The sequence below is a fragment of the Clarias gariepinus genome, chromosome 26 (genome assembly GCF_024256425.1).
Source record: "Clarias gariepinus isolate MV-2021 ecotype Netherlands chromosome 26, CGAR_prim_01v2, whole genome shotgun sequence".
NCBI lineage: Eukaryota > Metazoa > Chordata > Actinopteri > Siluriformes > Clariidae > Clarias > Clarias gariepinus.
The window spans coordinates 7,022,188-7,036,166 of record NC_071125.1 but is presented as its reverse complement, the minus strand read 5'-3'; the positions used below and the strand labels follow the sequence as shown (position 1 = coordinate 7,036,166).

Sequence of the window (13,979 nt, the reverse complement as noted above, 5' to 3'; positions counted from 1 at the left end):
ACTGCTCAGTTTACACCTGAATCACTGACAGCATGAGCACATAGCAACACCAACGCTTCTCGTTCTTCATTCGAGTGCTTCCAAAAAATCAATAATTCTACTATCAGGTACGATTTCTCGCCTGCTCATATTTCATTAGTTCTATTCAGGTTTGGTGATGTAAGCACAGATATGTACACAGTGGAAGTTAGTTGTAGTCAGTATTAGGTTTCTGCGGATTTTGTAAATCCCCTGGTTGGAATCGATACCTCAATGGTTGCCAGATTCTTATATATTTTATGTTTGTCACACTGATCATCAAACTAATTTTAACATTGCTCAACTGGCCAAAAATGCCTGGCCCTATGTCAATTAGCCCTAAGTAATTGGACTCCCTTACTAAATCATAAATAAACTGCGATTAGTTACATTGCTTGGAAAGCTGAGTTAAATCTTACATGCCACGTACCAGGCCCAGGCCTGATTACTGCCAGACCTGTTGAACCAAGAACTCACATCATGCCACAATCTAAAGAACCGGATAAGAAAGAAAGTAATTGACATTATCAGCCTGTTTGATGATCTGAATTATTTAGGTATGACAAATACATAAAAAAAAAAAATTACTTTTCATTTTACTGTTTATAGTGGTGACACGGTGGCTTAGCGGTTCCCACTGTCGCCTTGCACCTCCAGGTCCTGTGTTCGATTTTCCCATTGGGTCTGTTTGCATGGAGTTTACATGTTCTCCCTGTGCTTGGTGGGTTTCCTACAGGTTCTCTGGTTTCCTCCCACAGTCCAAACACATGCAGATTAGGCTAAGTGTTGTTCCCAAATTGCCCATAGTGTGTGAGTGAGTGTGTGTGTGAATGAGTGTGCCCTGTGATGGATTGGCACCCTGTCCAGGGTGTACCCCATCTCCTGCCCTAAGTCTCCTGGGATAGGCTCCAGGCCCCCCGCGACACTGTATACAGGATTAAACGGTATAGATGAGGTGAGATGATTAGTTACTGTATATCATACTATTTTGTTTACTGCCCAGTCATTAGTCAGATATTATTCTCCCTGTCATCAAAGCGTCCCTAATAGTATTATTGCAATTTTTATACAGTATATTGCAAAAATAAGGCTACGTACTAACACGCGCGATGATGAATGATGATTCTCGTGCATGTTTGATCCCGGTGAAGTCAGGTGACAAACACTTGCTCTAATCCCGCTCTCAATTAAAAACAGGCTCAGCTTCACCAACAAGGCTTTACTGATTATTATTATCATTATTTTGTTTTATTTTTTTGCATTTGTGATTTTTGTTTTGCTTTTACTGTACCAGTTTAAGACGAAATTCTAAAAAATAAATTCATTTATTGTTTCAATTAACAACTTAGTAAAGCTTCCACCAGCACACACTATTATAATTTTTAGTATTGCATGGTGACATTTCTTCTCACAGCCTAGCAAAGGTCATGAAATCGTAATGCAATGTTTTGTCCTGATATTCTTCTGTATCTCTCGAAGGTCTCTAATTTGATTTTGTCCAATTAATAAAACGATACGTAACTCATACAAGACTCTTTTTTATTAAAATTCTGTAACCTATTTGCATGTTCTTCTGCAATTTTGGATAGCTTAAACTGAGAAATCTGAAAAACACCCATCTATGGATTTAAGGGCTTCGCAAAAGCCACTGTAAGATTTATAATTCCTCAACTTAATAGGTGTTCCACTGTGGTAATTGAATAAAACAATTGAATACACAGATTTTTTTTCCTTTTCCCTGCTGATGCATTAGGTTTGAGCCCGGTAAACAGGCTGTGTGTGTAAGTGTGTGTATGTGTGTGTGTGTGTGTGTGTGTATGTGAATCCTCTTGTATTTAGTGCTTATTCATTAGAACAGAAGTGCACGAGTGCTTCTGCTATTAGTTGCATCTGCACAGGGCCAAGTGTGTTTTGGCCCCGTTTCTGTCGGACTAATTGGCCCTGCAAACTGCAAAACGCTCAGAGAAACGCGCGATGCGTACTATATTTGTAATCCTGCAATAATCTTTTCAGATAAAAAAAAAAACGTCACGTTGAGACTTACCCCTTAGTCTTATCCAACAAAACTCGCGTTCCCTTTAGGGCATAACAATTTAATTACATTTCCATTTAAACCTTCCATTAAAGACATGTTCGCTCAGTACTTGATATCTCTAGTTGATTGCTTCCACTTTCCTTAATGATGGTACTAATGCTTAAGTTCCAGTGATTAAATTCTTATGTCCGCATGGCAGGCCTGGAACTGCACTTTTTCTCAACAATATTTTTATTGATTTTAAACAGGGATATAACAGGGTAAACATGTAAAGTTTCAATATACTATAGATTCTATGACCCCCTTATAAGCCCTATAACACCCACCCCAACCCTCCCTGACTCCAAGCCAGCTATACATGTATAAGAAAGGCTAGACGCCAGGCATCTAAAAAAAAGAAGAAAAATAGAAAAAAAAACATATATATATACACACACACACATACACACACATATATATATGTACGCATTGGAACTGCACTTTTAACATAATTTTCCGTGGTTTCATCTCAAGCCACCTGTTTATACAATGCAATCCTCGAAGCGCGATCTCTCACACCGCTCATGAACAAAAACTAACGCAACCATGATGTCGACATCCATCCATTTTACTGAGCAGGACTTAATGTCAAACTGTTGTTATTATTATTCTCAAAAGCGAGCGGGAGAAGATGATCAGGATTGATTTTTGATGTATTGGAGAAAGCTCCGAATGAACGATCCCCTGCTTTAATCTCTCTGCTTAATAAGACTCGTTTCATTTCACGTCTAAGGAATGAGCTAAGAGGATCTTTCACGCGGCTGCTGAAATTGAACTGTCTTAATTACAGTCGGGTCTGCTGAGGGCTGCTAATCAATGACTTTTTTAACGTTTGGCTGTGTATAACCTAGAGTCTGAATGAGGTAGATTAAGAGCGGGACGTTTCAAATTCAAAATCTTATTTGTCACATACACAGTCATAAAGTTGTAATACGATATGCAGCGAAATGCTTATATGACTGCTCGTGACCTTAAAATCTAAATGATCAATAAGAATTAAATTATGGAATAGAATAAGAATAAAATATGGAAAAACTTAGCTGTAGGGAAAAAAAATAGAAGAACAAAATATAAAATATTAAAAAATATTTTAAAAAACGTAGCTATACAAAATATAGAGAATATGGCTGAACAAATATGGAAACTGTTATGGAGATTACATAAGAATTTAAATAGACATTTCTGGGGAGTGTGCAAATATGCATGAATGTGACGCTGTAATGACCGTCTGGTTTGCTGCCTTTTTATGTTTTTACATTTATTCATCAATTAAAGGGAATAATTTGGGGGTTTGGGTTGTTGTTATATAAAAAAAATAATCAACAGCGTGGTAAGCTGTATAGGTGTTGCACTTTGCTTCATTTCTTGTCTAAGTTAGTGTTGGTTAATTCGAACCCACCACCCAGCTTTCTCCTGTCATACAGTACATCATCTAGAAACCAGATAGGGTTAATACTTACATTTTCATCCTGAGACATGTAAATCTTTTGTCACATGACTCCCATAGACGCTATGCGGTGCAGTACACAGGAAACAGAATTGAACGGTTCTTTTCAAAGACTATTTTGGTCCTAGATCTTCATTCTTTTGTCAAATGACTCCCATAGACACTATGCGGTGCACATACATGAGCTCAGAGATGCATATGATTGGCTGGTGTCACTCTGATTGACAAGGAAGCATAGTAGTGTCATTGGACTACGATTCCGAAGGTCTTAGGTTCATACCCCATGACCACCAAGTTGCCACTATTGGACCCTTGAGCGAAGACCTTAAACCCCAAATGCTCAGATGTATAATGTAAATGTAAAGTTGTTCAGGATAAGGGTGTCTGTTGAATGGCGTGATGTAAATGTTATCCATTTAAAGTTACTGTACATTTATGCTTGATGCTCAATTTATACTGGGACGTGATTACAGCCAGGACAGGCTAAGCATGAGAGGCTATGTGTCCTGCTTGAGAGGTGAACATTTTCCCGTCTCTATTTTTACCCTTTTTTTCCTCCTAATAGAATAGGTCCCTGAGCCCGGTATGTAACATATAACTTGATGATCATACTAGGTTTTTTTTTGTGTGTGTGTGTGTGCTGACATTATGTTATTGCACAACAAGCCCCGTGCAAAACCTCTGTGGTCTTTTAAAACCTATTTATTGCTCACAGTTTCTCCCCAGTGAAGCCGATGTGTGTGTGTGTGTGTGTGTGTGTGCAAGCATGAATTGCAGGGTTGCAATGAAGATGGATACTAGAGAGCTTCTAAACGACTAACAGTGCTTCGCTTCCACGTCTGAGCTTCCTGTCCTTCTTCTTGTAGTTTTCTGTCAGCAGTTGCACAATCATAATTAAGCTCAGAGTCAGTTTAAAGCCTGATGAAGTCCAGTTGTCTGGACTTACAGTACAAAGAGGTTTCCATACAGTAGCAAGACCTGCACAATACTGTCTTTGCAACTAATTTACCAAAAGTATACACCCCTCCTCCCGACACCATGTGCATTTGTATTGTTGCATTTACAAAATACGTGCTTTAATCAGCTCCTAATAAAATTCCGATGGGATTTGCTCAAAATATAAGACTAGATTGTTTACCTTCCAGTTGGCATGGTGATCATGACCTACAGGCAGCTACACGTCTGTGCCGTGCTTTTGACCAGACTTGCCTTTTGGGACGTCTTAGAGTTTGGATAAGTGGATCAGGTGTAGCTGTAGTACCAGAACCCTCCAGCAGAGGGGGAGCAGCCTGTTTTTTGGATTACTGCCCTTGTTTTAATTCAGCACAAGAAGCATTCCTATTTGTTAGCTATCGGGATGCAATTATAATTGAATAAATAAAAAATAAATAAAAAAAGCAATCAGCAGTTGCTGAGATATTATCAGATAAGAGGTGTCAGTAGAGGAATTGAGTAGATGAGATTACCCGGTCCCTAAGCTGTACGTGGGCTGAAATGTTATTGCACTCCTGAATAGTGCTGGCATGTTTTATACGCTCCACATAGAAAGAGAGAGAAAGAGAGAAAGGGAGTATAAGTAAAATTGTTTTGTTTCTATATTCTATAACTAGGAAGCAATGACTGGATGTTACGACTGACAACAAAATGTAAATTTTCTACTGTACCTCCTGCCATCATTCTCTCCATTGACTTGTCATGGGAAAGTTTTTTTTTTTTTTTTTTTTTTTTAAACGAGCAATTACAGATTTACTGGGGAGATGGAATTTCCCAACCATGTTAAGTTTTCCTGTCACAGACCAGACAGCACACGTCTCACTTGCGCTACGATGGCAGAAGAACAGCGCTGCACATTTCCACTCCACTGGCACACCTGCTAATAGGGAAACTCTCATTCGAGTGGAATAAAATGTGTTAAGCGGCAAAGTCGTACACTATGGGATGGTAAACGTAGCCTTGCAGTGATGTTTCTTACAAGATAATTACAAGTCGGTTTTGATTTATTGGATTATGCATGAAATTGTTCTGTAAGCAGACACTTTTTCGCCTCTTCTGCTTTCTAGATTCTACAATGTTGAGAATAAATCAGAAGAAAACCGGAGATAGGAATAAACCAGGGACCACATGATAAGTTGGTGTTGGCCAATTTAAATCCACCACCCAGCTTTCTCTTGCACACATCATCTAGAAACCAGATAAGGTTAATACTTACATTTGCATCCTGTGAGACATGTGAATCCTTTGTCACGTGACTCCCATAGAAACAGAATTGATTGGTTCTTTTCAATGACTCTTCTAGTCCTAGTCGTTCGTTCTTATGTCACGTGATACGATATTATCACAATACCTACTGTGTCGATTCGATTTGTATTGCGAGTATCACGATTTTATAAATATTGATGCGATATTATTTTTGCTGCCTGTCACTGTGTGAATAGTTTAGAGCACGCCACCTGTAGGATTATAATGTAATAGCAACATTTTACTGTCTCAAATGCAAACATGCATAAATTCAAATGTTCTTCTTTGTTTTTCGGCTGTCTCTTTTCAGGGGTCGCCACAGCCAATCATCTGCCTCTCTCTAACCCTATCCTCTACATCCTCCCCTTTTCGACCAACAGTAGCCCAATTTCCACTGTAGATCAACAACACCAGTGGCAGTCGTTGTTAACCTGGTATGGAAGTCATGTTAATGATTTGCATGCTTACGTCAGACGCCCTTCCTCCCACAACCCTCTATTTTTATGCAGACTTGGGACTGGCACAAGAAGACACTGGAATGTGCCCCCCTGTGGTTGCATTAAACATAAATTCAAATATAATAATAAAAAAAATCTTCTGTTTTGAAGAATACATGGATTCAGACACAAAAGAATTGTAATACGTAACTCGATCAGTTCTACTCCCATCTCTAATAGAGACACTTACTTTTTTATTGTTGGACCTAGTGTATTAAGATGTAAAGGAAGACTCAGGAGACAAGGGGAATTTTACTTGAGCTGAATGTTCATCCTCACATTTATTCTGCGCACTGTCTAAATAAACTTAATAAACACCACAAAAACAGGAAACGGGTCCGTTCTGGACTTGCAGCTTTTGCTCCACCGGGGTCAACGTCACGCTGCTTCATTGTTCTAAATGTGTATGGATGACCTAATGTTCGTCACAGTGGGCTGACACTAGAGACACTCCACGTGTTTCCATCAACATTCAATAAACAAATTTTTTTTTTAAACAACTTTATTAGTGAAATATAACCTTTAATATAGTCTTATTTTATTTTAATCTTCCACCATACAGGCCCATATAAATGATGTTTTCTGTTACTATAGAAACGATTCTGTTTATGAGAATAAGTGCTGTAATGTACTGTACTGTGATGAGTCTCAAACTCATGTGCTTGAGTTTACATGTACACATGAATGCATGAGCACCTTTTCACTAATCAGATTAGAAAAACAAAACAGCACCGTGGTATCATTTATACATTTACATTAATACAAAGTTTTACTAGGATAAGTCAAAAACTGAGCTGGGAGCCACGAATCCACTGCTGTCTTCAGTGAATTTTCATCCTGGTTGAGCTGCTTTCAGGGGAACAAACAGGTGAAAGTCCGATGGAGCCAGATCAGCACTATAGGGAGGATGCTTTAACGCCTTAAAACGAAGTTTTTGCAGAGTGTCGACAGTGTAATGTCAAGCAAGATCATGCAATGCTGCTTTTCTTCGGTGCCAATCACAACTGGGTCATCCATTTATGCTTGCATCGCAGTTACAATCGAACTGATGCAACAGATTCACACCTGCACAGAAATGACTTGGGAGACAGCAGCCTTAAACAGAAAGCACTGATAAGACAGTACAGCAAATAGAAGTTTTAATATAACTGGAGTGTTTCATGCCTGCAACAAATAAAAACAAGAATGGAAACTGATTGATTCGCTCATCATATTCAGCAGGCATGCATTTGCACCGTAGCAAAATGGCTGCATGCCAAACCACAATGCCTAACTAGTATTTCATCATAGTATGATAATAACAGTAAATTAGAATGAGGTCCCCTTTTTTGCCATGCTATTTAAGCCTTCTGTTTTTGTTTTTTAAAGTCTTGAATACTAAAAGTGTAACAACGCCCTGCGTCAGTGCTCTTATTATTAAAACATCTCATGATGCGGCTCTCCATACAATTTGGGAACGCCAATTAGCCTTATCGACATGTCTTTGGATTGTGGAAGAAAACCCAGGCAAAAAAACATGCAAACCCGCTGCACACACAAAAAAACGAGGCAGGAATCGAACCCGGACACTGGAGGTGCGAGGCTCTAAGCCACTGTGTGGCCTATAATGGGATATTAGAGGTTTAGATTCATCTTATGTCGCCCTGATAGTAACAAAGTAAAAATAAATGAGTTATCAACTCATTTAGCACAGATCATCATTGTTTCCAAAAACTAATCACTAACCACCATTGTTCCCAAAAGTCAATTAGTGGGTGCCTTTGTTCTTTTAACCAATCACTGATCACCTTTTCGTCCCAACAACCAATTACTAGGCACCTTTACTTGTCCCGCCTATGCAAACACTCTTTTGGCTATATTTACATGTAATAAAAGTAAGTTAATGCTTCTAAAACTATCTCCTTTATGTACTTACTACTTTTACTGCTTTTAGTCAAACGTTTTGATAGAAATCATTCTGTTCTAAAAATACAGAAACTAGATTTTTTTTCTTATTAGAAATAAGGTGTATTATTATTATTATTATTATTATTATTACTATTATATCATGATACAATAAATTTTATTGTATTATATACTGTTCATAAAATTTTATTTCTTTTTGCTTTTCTGTAAAAAATGATCATGATGATTTAATAAATGGGTAAATGTGCCTGTGGCCTATTTGTACAGTATGTACTTTTACCTAAAGAAAGTAGCATTAAATCGCTGCATTTCATAAATTAAATACTTTTAATATTTAAGCTAAAATGGCTATTTCTCAAATAATTGCATGATTATAGTGCATCACTATAGGACATCATGACCATTTAATACACTATATAGACAAAGTATTTGTCCAAACCTGCAATGAAATTGTACAAATACATATATTTAATGTGGGGCTTTGTGCACACTCATGCTATAGAGCATTTATTGTATGAGGCCAGGTATTGATGTTGGATAAGAAGGCCTGGCTCACAATCACCGTTCCAGTTAATCCCAAAGGTGCTCGTTGGGATTGAGGTCAGGGCTCTGTGTTAGGGCCAGTCAAGTTCTTACAACCTCATCAAAGCATGTCTGCACAGTCATGTTGGAATAGAAAAGGGCCTTCCCCATACTGTTGCCACAAATTTTAAAGCAACTTTAATGCTGAAGCATTAATATTGCCCTTCACTGGGGCCTGATTTAGTTGAAACACCTGAATTAAAAAATAGACAGGTTTGGCCAAATACTGTACTTTTGTCTATGTATAGTGTAGATTTGATAATAATAATAATAATAATAATAATAATAATAATATATTGTGATTTCTCTTGGCTATATTACATTTCATTACATGTGAAGTCACAGAAGAAGTGAAGGTGTATGGGATTCAATAACAAACAGGTTTGGCCAAATACATTTGTTTATATAGTGTAGATTTGAATTTAATATTAATAATATAGTTTTATTTTCTAGATATGACATTTCATCACATTTAATTGGCCCAAAACTTTACAACAGTCAGCGCGCGCACGTGGGTGGGGTAAAAGTTTTGCAGTTGTTGATGTCCGTTTCAGTTCCTGTTTCTGTGAGTGTGTGTATTTGTGAGTGAGCGAGCGAGCGAGCGTGTGTGTGCTGGTATGTTCCTACACTAATGCGTGCACGGTGCACGCTTTCACAGCAGTCATAACGCTCTATTAGCGTCCGTTGGTTGGTGAACGGCGCGAGCATGGACTCCATTCTCTCGTGGACGGGTTCGGGCGCGCGAGCTGTCAGAGACGCGATTTCCAGCCGGATCTGGGCCGCTCCACCGCGCGAGATTCACTTCACGGACTGCTCGGAGCTTCCGCTCGGCTCCTTGAGCTCACAGACCGGCAGCGCAGGTCTGACACACACCCCTCCAGGCATGTCTCATTTTACTTAAAAGTTTCTTCTTCTTTTTTTAAAAATGACTTGTTTTGACCCGGAACAAGCGGGGAACCGTGGAGGGGGTGGGGATGGGTTTGTTTTGAAACACACGTAGCGAGTTAGCATTCCTCTTCTGAGTGTGAAAGTGCACAAACAAGCCAACGTGGCCGTGCATGACACGAGTTAACTCAGTTTTGTTTCACGTTACGACTAATATTTGTATCTATAAACGTGTTATTAAGGAGTGACATAGTCACTGAAAACATTTTTGCTTTGACTTTAGCTCATACACCTTCACTTCTCCTGTGACTTCACATGTGATGAAATGTACTGTGACATAGCCAAGAGAAAACATGATATTATTATTATTATTATTATTATTAATATTAATGATTGAATTCAGGTCTTTCAATTAAATCAGGCCCTGTATCCCCAGTGAAGAGAACTATATAGACACGGTTTGACAAGTGTAGAGGAACTTGACTGGCCCTAACACAGAGCCCTGACCTCAACCCCATCGAGCACCTTTGGAATAAACCCGGATCGGAGATTGCGAGCCAAGCCTTCTCATCCAACATCAGTGTGATCAATCTGATCTCATAAATGCTCTAAAGCTCTAACTCCATATTGTATATGTATAATGTCATTGCAGGTTTGCTCATACTTTTGTCCATATAGTGTAGATTTACTTAACCCTCTTCCTTTTTTGCACGAATGCTGCATAAGTGCAAACTATAAGACCAAATGTTTCCCTCTTATTTGCTTTAAAAACCTAAAATAAAAATGCATTTATAATCTTGGGTAGGTTGCATGGCTAAATCGATACTGTATGAGATTAATCTTTATCAATCTTATCCATATATAAGCTGTAATATCCCAAAAGTGCTCAAATAGTTCTACATGTTAAAAGTTATGATTGCTTTGTACCATTTGTACAGTGCCTCCCAACACACACACACATATACAAACACACATATATACCTGTACATGCACACACATGATGCTCCTCTAGCCAGCTTTTACATTACTAATGTTGTTCTGTACTGAGTATACTTGCATATTTACTGTAAACCCTCCAATACAATAGGTGGCAGTATTAACCTAATTATTTTCAATCTGCCAAAAAACACAAAAGAACACAAAAGATTGTATGGCAGTCAACTTTTCCACTAGGGGGTCCATGATTCGATCCAAAACAAACAAACAAACAAAAAGTTCGACACTCACTGCAATTTGAATAACGATATTTAACAAATAAATTTACTACTGTGCATTCAAGCGTTAATTTAATTTATCCGGACTTAATACTAAAAAACTGGACAAATGACAAATGTCAATTGATGGCGGTTAGCACTGTAGTTTTGAAACTCCAGGGTTGAGGGTTCGATTCCCGCCTCGGGTCTGTGAGTGTTCAGCTTGCATGTTCTCCACATGCTCGGTGAGTTTCCTCCCACAGTATAAACACATGCAGATTAGTGTAATTGGTGTTCCCAAATTGCCTGTTGTGTGTGTCCTTTGATGGAATGGTATTCTGTCCAGGGTGTGCCCTGCCTCATGCTTAAATTCTTATGGGATAGGCTAACCCCCCACATGACCCTTTACAAGATAAACAGTATAGAGAATGGATGAATGAACAAATACATAAATTATTGACAAACCCTACACAAATTCTGACTATGTATCTTCACGTATATTACCAGTAACAAGTTGCAGTCTAGTCATCATATTGTGATTTTGATTTAAATATGACTTATTGTTCAGCACTACTTTACACTATGACTAAAAGCGTGCTGCACTTAGACTTAGATTTCCGTGGAGACAGGCAGCTTTGGTAACCTCGCAATCTAAGCAGCGGTCCATACCTGATTGAAACTGAGTACACCGTACCATGTGAAAGCAGCCTTAGTATATTTTGAGATTTTGTTTGTATTATTACACACATTCATTGATTATAACTTAAGCCGGATGTGACAATTACCATTAAATGACATTACATTACGGCATTTGGCAGACGCCCTTATGCAGAGCGACTAACATTTTTAGCTGTGAAATGATTAATTTCGTGCAGAAGTTAGAAAAAATAGGGTTGTCTTTATGTGTCTGGGAGCAAGCATGTGTTATCTTTGGTTGGTGGCTTTGATATGAGAGAAGACACCTGGGTTTGGGTCTGAGAATTAGGTGAGACCAAACCCAAACCTGCAGTAGCCACCACAACGCTTTCAGCTGGCATGTCCATCCCATTGGATTTGTAAACTAATGAGAAGAGCAAACTCTACCTATTAAATTTAAATAGAAATTTTAACTCTTTTTAATCTCTTTCAGGACATTTTTTCTTGCTTTTTCTTGTTTAGAGGTGCTTGTCCTTTTCTGCCTGTCATTTGGTAGGACATGCTTTTAAAATGCCTGCAAAGTCAATATTGATAATTAATATTTGTCATGCCAGTAGACGTCCCTCTCAAACATGTCACAATCAATCATAGAGAACTTCCTGGTATGCCTAAGGAATCTGTTATTACTTGTTATTTTATTCTAATCTCAGTATGAAAGAAAACTGAGTCCACCTGAGGTACATAAAAAAATAAGCTTAATTTTAGTAAATTCGCCTTCCTGAAGGTTTCGGTAAAATAGCTAATGAGCTGAATTGAGTCTCAAGGACCCTCATACGGCCTCGCTTTGATTTTAGATTACAACCCTTTGGCTAAGTAGCCCACAAGCGTAACCTCCGAGCTCGTCTTTGTTTTACAGTTTGTTGGAATAGGCAAATTAGTCACGTGACCACATGCGACGTCTAAATGGCTGTACAGTATAGCAAAGGGTAAGAAAAGTGGCTTTGTATTGCTGATGGTGCATGCATACAAATCAGGTACGCACAAACTCAATGGTGAAAGATGATGTTTAAGTCCAGAAGTTGGTCAGTGCTACGACTCAAAACTGTGGTCTGCTGTTTAGTTTAACTTAACACTAAAGCTGTTCAACCTGTCACAAGACTTCCTGTTTCAGAGTCACCTAATTTGCTATGCATATAATATTGGGGGAGAATTTTGCATGCAGGCAAGAAGTGTGATGGCTCCCATGTTATCATCATTCTGTATCAGCGAGTTTATAAAGGCACATTTTAATAGGACTGGTGTAGGGTTACCGGGGTGAGTTCACCTTCATGGTGCGATTGCTGACACTGAAAGCTTTGCAGAAAATTCATGCCTAGTGACAACCTGTGTGCCACATCTGGTGCTCCTGCAGAAAGGCATGAATGGTATGTAATTTGTATAATTGTACAGTCAAGCTGCATACTTCTATATTCCGTATTGCTGAAAGGGCCCAGGATTGATGCTGGCGACAAATGGTGAAAAAAACACACCAGTGAGCGTAGGAGGAATGAGCATAGCAAAATTTAATCTGTTTTTGATAAACAACAATGATGCACATGGATTCATCACATAGAAATCGAAATCGCAGTATGAACTCGTGCAAGGTTCACAAAAAAGGTTACATTTATTACAGGTAACGTATGCATAGTCAGTAATGCATTGATGAATCTTTGACTTAAATATATACTGAATGTGGCCTATGGACTCAGAGACTCGTCTGAACAACAGTCTCATTCATCAGTGCATTGTTTTTTTTCAGTGGTGTGTGCATGGTTTTGGCTGGACGTGGTTAGCTTAGTGGTTAGCACTGTCGCCTTGCACCTTCTAGTTCCCTGTTCGATTATCGTGTTGGATCTGTGTGCTTGGAGTTTGCATGTTCTCCCCATGTCACCTTGGGTAGGTTCCTCTGGGTTCTCAGGTTTCCACCTACAGTCCAGAGACATGCAGATTAGGCTAATTGGTGTTCCCAAAATAGCTGGTTGTACAAAATGGGAATAAAAAAATAAAAAATAAAAATCATCATTGGCCCCCACAGTCTCAATATTCCTTGATGGATATGCAAGATTTTGGGTAACCATAGTAAAAAAAAAAAAAAGCACCAAAATGCTTCATATTAATTAATATATATATAATATAAAACACTTGCTGAATGAGAAAATATCAGAGAGACAAGAAAATCTCATATGCTGTTACGTATTACTTAGCAAAGGTCACGATGGCCATGTTGTGAAAGAGGGATTTCGGAAACTAACGAACACATGAGACAAGAAATATCCATTTCCCCTATGAATCTTTTTTCTAGTGTCATTATTTGCTTTTAGTCTATAAAAATAAGTGTGAATACTAAACGGTACATTCAGTGGTTATATAATCTAGTTTAAATCCTAGCTTCTATATTTGTAAATTTTAGTAAATCCATGCAGCCCTAATGAGCAACTAAGAAATTAAGGCGATCCTTGAAAACC

At 38.4% G+C, this 13,979-nt stretch overlaps 1 protein-coding gene across 5 annotated transcripts in view; it reads left to right on the top strand.

Annotated features, from left to right (window-relative positions):
- Positions 1-13,979, top strand: part of oxr1a (oxidation resistance 1a) — a 201,684-nt gene that overhangs the window by 118,388 nt on the left and 69,317 nt on the right. Inside the window, exon 1 of one of the 5 annotated variants that reach the window (XM_053488246.1) lies at positions 9,353-9,621. The exons of 2 other annotated variants lie outside the window; for them this stretch is intronic. In XM_053488246.1, the coding sequence (XP_053344221.1) occupies positions 9,468-9,621 (154 nt within the window). In that variant the 5' untranslated portion in view covers positions 9,353-9,467. Of the gene's footprint in view, positions 1-9,352; positions 9,647-13,979 lie in introns of those variants that run through there. 2 more of the 5 variants (XM_053488245.1, XM_053488249.1) reach the window with 2 other exon arrangements.